Here is a 7,694-nt window from a genome sequence, read left to right as displayed (position 1 = left end):
CTCTGAGGAAACACCATGCAAATTAAGTGAGTGTGGAGCATTTACTTTTATTTAATTCTCCAGTTTCCAATTTGTTATCTTTCATCCACACATTCTAACTCTTTCTCTGACCTGTATGTTTGTTTGTCTCCTGTCTAACTAACTTCCCAGGCATGATAGTATCTCCTCATATGTATAACCGGTCCCTTTCTCTTTGTCATAATGCAAGTGGATCTACCAAATATCCTCACATTATCCCGGTATTACAACTTAAATTATGTATCTTTGCTGTAATTACTACTGAAAACATACTGCATAATTATAAAAGTGAATTCCATAGGCATGGCTGTCCGTTAGGTGATACTGTAGCGTGGATGCAGGAAACCTGATTATCAGTATGCAAAAAAGTTGCAATGTGGCTGGTACTACACTCGACATCATTCCTTAGATTGTAAAGTTAGTTCCAATGTACAGACGGGTTGACTTGCAGTGCACCGCAATCACGAACCAGACCTAATTTACAGGAGGCGAGAACAGTATGCACTCGACCGCAACACTATTCATATAATGCACAAACAAATATTGAATATTATATCATTTTTAAGAAACAAATGAAAAGAATTAAGGAGAAATATTCCAACGCAAGTCAACAAAAATTATATAATTATGTCGAAACCTTTTTCTCCTGAACAGAAACTCAATCTGGGGTAGCAGCACTGATATTCCCTGTGGTCTCCCGCCTACCAAATGTTGTTGACATTCTGGCCAGTATCAACACTGGCGTCTCATTAGGATGTGAGTAACAAAATTTCCCACATTCACACATGCGAGCTATAATTCTTTCACACTTCCCTGCGTTTGTCTCTCTTGCAGCACCATACCTAACCTCTTACATCTATATTTCTCACTCGTAAAAAAGAAAACATGGATTTATCTACACCGACACAAAAATATTCGCAATCACCATCACAATAAGTCCCTGTGTTCCTGTATGAGATAAATGACACAGGCTGATGAGAGAGAGAAGCGGAAACTGTGGTACATACATACAGTATAATAATTTTAATACAAGAGATAGAATTCTTTTAATAAAGTTTCATTAAGATAGGTGTCGTGGTGTCGTGGTTGCGGTAGGGGCGTGAGGACAAAATTTACTAAATTTTACTTTGTCTCTTGAAAATGGGTTAATCCTCAGGCTCCCAGTTTGCTCTGGGACTTAACTGTGATATATAGTCCGGAAAAGGTAATGAAAATAATTAATGGCGTCGCCACCACTAGCAGCAGCAGCACCGACAACAGCAGAACCAACAGCACCGACAACAGCAGAACCAACAGCACCGACAACAGCAGAACCAACAGCACCGACAACAGCACCGACAACAGAAGCATCGAAAACACCAGCAACAGCAGCAGCACCAACAACACCAACACCGACAACAACAGCAGCACCAACAGCAACACCATCAACAACACCAGCACCGACAACATCAGCACAGAAAACACCAGGACAGACAACATCAGCACAGAAACACCAGCACCGACAACACCAGCAACACCAGCACTGACAACAGCAACAAACAGCAGCAACACCACCAAAACAACAGCAACACCCACCAACAACAGCAGCAACACCACCAACAACAGCAGCAACAGCAGCAAACACCACCAACGACAGCAGCATCAGCAGCACCAACAACAGCACCAACAACAGCAGCAACACCACCAACAACAGCAACAACAGCAGCAATACCACCACAAACAGCAACAACACCACCAACAACAGCAGCAGCAACACCACCAACAACAGCAGCAACAGCAGCAACACCACCAACAACAGCAGCATCAGCAGCACCAACAACAGCAGCAACAACACCAACAACAGCAGCAACACCACCATCAACAGCAGCAGCAACAACACGACAACAGCACCAACCATACCTGCAACAGCAGCATCAGGCAACCAACAACAGCAGCAACACAAGCACTGACAACAGCAACAACAGCAGCAACACCACCAACAACGGCAGCAACAACACCAAGAACAGCAGCAACAGAAACCGACAACAGCAGCACCAACAACAGCAGCAACAACACCAACAACAGTAGCAACACCAACACGATGACAACAGCAACAACAGAGGCAACAACACCAACAACAGCAACAACATCACAACACCAGCAACAGCAGCACCAACAACAGCAGAAACAACAGCAGCATCACCAACAACACCAGCAACAGCAGACCAACAACAGCAGCAACACCAGCCGACTACAGCAGCAACAACACCAACAACAGCAGCAACAGAAACCGACAACAGCAGCACCAACAACAGCAGCAACAACACCAACAACAGCAGCAACACCAACACTGACAACAGCAACAAACAGCAGGGAACAACACCAACAACAGCAGCAACAGCACCAACAACAGCAACACCAACAACAGCAGCAACAGCGACGGCAAACAACACCAACAACAGCAGCAATAACACCAACAACAGCAGCAACAACAGCAGCAACAACACCAACAACAGCAGCAACAGCAGCAACAACAGCAGAAACAGCACCAACAACAGCAGCAACAACACCAACAACAGCAGAAACAGCACCAACAACAACAGCACCAACAACAGCACAACACCAACAACACAGCAACAGCAGCAAACAACAGCACAACAACACCAACAACGGCAGCAATAACACCAACAACAGCACCAACAACAGCAGCAATAACACCAACAACAGCAGCAACAAAAACAGCAAAGCACCAACAACAGCAGCAAACAACACCAACAACAGCAGCAAACAACAGCAGCAACAACACAACAACAGCACCAACAAACAGCAGCAACAAATACCAACAGCAACAAAAACACCAACAACAGCAGCAACAACACCAACAACAGCACCAACAACAGCAAAACAACAAACAGCAGAAAAAAACACACAACAACAGCAGCCAAATCAATAACAGCACCAACAACAGCAGCAACAACAACAACAGAATAAAAACACTAACAACAGCAGCAACAACACCAACAACAGCACCAACAACAGCACAACAACACCAACAGCAGCAAATAACAGCAGCAATAACAGCAGCAACAACAGCACCAACAAACCCAACAACAGCAGTAACAACACTAACAACAGCACCAACAACAGCACTCAACAACAGCAACAAATCAGCAGCAACAACACCAACAACAGCAGCAACAACACCAACAACAGCAGCAATAACACAAATAACAGCACCAAACAACAGCAGCAACAACACCAACAACAGCAGCAAACAAACCAACAACAGCAGAAAAACAGCAACAACAGCAGAAATAACAGCAGCAACAATACTAACAACAGCAGCAAAAAACACCAACAACAGCAGTAATAAACACCAACAACAGCAGCAAAAACAACAACAGCACTAACAACAGCAGAAATAACAGCAGAAATAATAGCACTAACAACAGCAGCAACAACACCAACAACAGCAGTAATAAATACCAATAACAGCAGCAACAAATAACAACAAACAGCAGCAACAACACCAACAACAGCAGCAATAACACTAACAACAGCACCAACAACAGCAGCAACAACACCAACAACAGCAGCAATAACACCAACAATAGCAGCACCAATAGCAGCAATAACACCAACAACAGCAGCAAATAACACCAACAACAGCAGCACTAACAGCAGCAATAAATACCAATAAACAGCAGTAATAATACTAACAACAGCAGTACAATAACAGCAAATAAAAATAACAGAAAAATACAGTAGCAACAATACTAACAATAGCAGTAAATAACACTAACAACAGCAGCAATAACAGCAGCAATAACACTAACAACAGCAGCACAACAGCAGTAACAATATCAACAAAAGTACCAATAACAAAATAACAACAGCAGTAACAACAGCAGCAATAATACTAATAACAGCACTAACAACAGCAGCAAATAACACCAACAACAGTAGCAACAATACTCAAACAACAGCAGCAATAATACTCAACAACAGTACTCAACAACAGCAGCAAATAAATACCAACACTCAGCAGCAATAACACTAACAACAGCACCAACAACAGCAGCAACAACAGCAACAATAGTAGCAAACAACAGCAGCAAATAACACCAACAACAGAACTAACAAAGCAGCAAATAACACCAACAACAGCAGCAACAACACCAACAACAGAAGAAATAACACAACAACAGTAGCACTAACAAACAGCAGCAAATAACAGCAGCACTAACAGTAGCAAATAGCAGACTAACCAACAGTACCAACAATAGCACCAACAACAGCAGCAATAACAGCAGTACCAACAGTAGCAGCAAATAACAGCACCAACAACAGTAGCAATAACAGCAACAACAACAGCAGCAACAAATAGCACCAACAACAGCAGCAATAACACTAACAACAGCACTAACAACAGCAGCAAATAACAGTAGCAAACAACAGCAGCAAACAACAGCAGCAAATAACACCAACAACAGCACCAACAACAGCAGCAACAACAGCAGCAACAACACACAACAGCAGCAAATAACACCAACAACAGCAGCAAATAACAGCAGCACAGCAGCACCAACAACAGCACCAATAACAGACCAACAATAGCAGCAATAATAGCAGTACCAACAGCAGCAGCAAATAACAGCACTAACAACATAAAAATAACAGTACTAACAACAGCAGCAATAAATAGCACTAACAACAGCAGCAATAGTACCAACAACAGCAGCAAATAACAGAAAAACAATAGTAGCAACAATAGCAGCACTAACAACAGTAGCAAATAACAGCAGAAACAACAGTAGCAACAACAGCAGCAATTAACAACAGCAGCAATAGCACCAACAACAGCAGCAATAACAGCAGCAACAAATAGTAAATAACACAGCAATAGCAGCAACAACAGCAGCAAATAACATCAACAACAGCAGCAACAACAGCAGCAAATACCAACAACAGCAATTCAACAACACCAACAACAGCAGCAATAATACCAACAACAGCAACAACAGAAAGCACCAACAACAGCAGCACTAACAACAGCAGCAATAAACTAACAACAGCAGTAACAACCAACAACAGCAGCACTAACAAATAGCAGCAAACAACAGCAGCAACAACACCAAACAACAGCAATAACAGTACTAACAAATAGCAGTACCAATAACAGTAGCAAATAACACTAACAACAGCAGTAACAGTACCAATAAAGCAGCACTAACAAACAGCAGCAACAACACCAACAACAGCAGTAAATAACACTAACACAGTAGCAACACCAGCAGTAATAACACTAACAACAGCACCAACAACAGCACCAACAACACCAACAACAGCAAACAAAAGCACCAACAGCAGCAGCAATCAACAACAGCAGCAACAACACCAACAACAGCAGCAACAACGCCAAAAAAAACAACACCAACAACAGCAGCAAATAGCACCAACAACAGCAGCAAATAACAGCAGCAACAACAGCAGCAGCAACAACAGCAGCAACAGTAGCAATAACAGCAGCAATAACACTAACAGCAGCAAATAACAGCAGCAACAACACCAACAATAGCAGCAATAAACACTAACAATAGCAAGCAACAGCATCAAATAACAGCAGCACCAACAACCAGCAGCAACAACACCAACAACCAGCAACAATAACACCAACAACAGCACCAACAACAGCAACCCAACAACGCCAGCAACAGCAGCAACAACACTAACAACAGCAGCAAACACCCAACAACAGCAGCAACAACAGCAGCAACCAATAACAGCAGCAACAGCAGCAACAATAGACAGCAGCAACAACGCCAACAACAGCAGCACAGCAACAGCAGCAACACCAGCAACAGCAGCAGCAACAGCAGCAACACACACGACAACCAGCAGCACCAGCAACCCAGCAGCAACCGACAACCCAGCAGCAACAACAGCGGCACGCAACCAACAGCAACAAACAGCAGCAAACAACACCAACAACAGCAGCAATAACCAGTGACAACAACGCCAACAACAGCCAGCATCAACAACAGCAACATCAACAAACAGCAGCAACAACAGCAGCAACACAGCACCAACAACAGCCAGCAACAACAGCGGCAACAACACCAACAACAGCAGCAACAACGCAACAACCAGCAACAACAGCAGCAATAACTAACAACAGCACCAACAACAGCACCAACAACACCAACAACAGCAGCAACAGCACCAACAACAGCAGCCAACAACAGCAACAACAACAGCAGCAAACAACAGCCGGCAATAACGCTAACAACAGCAGCAACAACACCAGCAACCAGCAGTAAACACACCAGCAACAACAGAAGCAACAGCACCAACAACAGCACCAATAACAGCAGCAACAACAGCAGCAACAACAGCACGCCAACAACAGCAGCAACAACACCAACAACAGACGACAACAACGCAACAACAGCAACAACAGCACCAACCAACAGCAGCAAAAACACCAGCAACAGCAGCAATAACACTAACAACAGCACCAACAACAGCAACCAACAACACCAACAAACAGCAGCAACAACACCAACAACAGCAGCAACAACAGCAGCAACAACACCAACAACGGCAAGCAACACCAACAGCAGCAACAACAGCAGCAACAACGCCAACAACAGCAGCAAACAACACCAGCAACAGCACCACCAACAGCAGCAACAACACTAACCAAGCAGCACAAACAACAGCAGCAACAACACCAACAACAGCAACCAGCAACACCAACAACAGCAGCAACAACAGCAGCAACAGCACCAACAACAGCAGCAACAACAGCAGCAAACAGCACCAACAACAGCAGCAACAGCAGCGCAACAACAGCGAACAACCAGCAGCAATGCACCAACAACAGCACCAACAACAGCGGCAACAACACCAACAACAGCAGCAAAGCTACCAACAACAGACCAGCAAAAGACCAACAACAGCGCCAACAACAGCGACAAACGCCAACAGCAACATCACCAACAGCACCAACCAAGACAACAACACAAGCAGCAACAACAACCAAGACAAACGCCACCAGCAAAGCACCAACAACGGCAGCAAACAGCACCAACCAACAGCGGCAAAGCAACACCAGCAAACGGCAGCAACAACACCAACAAACAGCACCAACCAATGACAACAACAACCGGCACCAACAGCGCAACAACAGCGCCAACAACAGCGCCAACAACAGCAGCAACAACAGCGGCAACAACAGCAGCACCAACAGCAGCCCAGCAACAACCAGCACCAACAACAGCAACAAAACAACAGCAACAACCAGCAACAACAACCAGCACCAACAACAACCAGCAAGCAGCATAACAACAACCAACAACAGCAGCAACACAGCAGCAACCAACACAGCAGCAACAACAGCAGCAACAACAGCACCAACAACAGCAGCAACAACAGCAGCAACAACAGCAGCAACAACCAGCAGCCAACAGCAGCACCAACAACAGCACCAACCCAACACCAACAACAGCAGCAACAACAACAGCCAACAGCGGCAGCAACAACAGCGCCAACAACGGCACCAGCAACAGCACCAACAGCAGCCCGGCAACAGCAGCACCAGCAACGGCAGACAACAGCACCAACAACAGCAACAACAGCAGCTAACAACAGCAGCAACAACCAGCAGCCCAGCAACTACAACAGCAGCGGCAACA

The 7,694-nt window shown here is 44.7% G+C and overlaps 1 protein-coding gene across 1 annotated transcript; it reads left to right on the top strand.

Moving 5' to 3' along the window:
- Nucleotides 1-3,076: 3,076 nt before the first annotated feature.
- On the top strand, nt 3,077-7,449 carry LOC121858727 (putative mediator of RNA polymerase II transcription subunit 21; the record flags this gene model as incomplete). Its single annotated transcript, XM_042355388.1, has 2 exons — nt 3,077-3,139; nt 7,390-7,449. Coding segments are annotated over 2 exons (123 nt in total), but the record flags the coding sequence as incomplete, so codon positions are not given.
- Between the last annotated feature and the right edge of the window lie 245 nt (nt 7,450-7,694).

This window comes from Homarus americanus, unplaced genomic scaffold, assembly GCF_018991925.1.
Source record: "Homarus americanus isolate GMGI-L3 unplaced genomic scaffold, GMGI_Hamer_2.0 scaffold17143, whole genome shotgun sequence".
In the NCBI taxonomy this organism is placed as follows: Eukaryota; Metazoa; Arthropoda; class Malacostraca; order Decapoda; family Nephropidae; genus Homarus; species Homarus americanus.
Note: the sequence above shows the minus strand (reverse complement) of the source record. Positions and strands in the feature narration are given on the sequence as shown.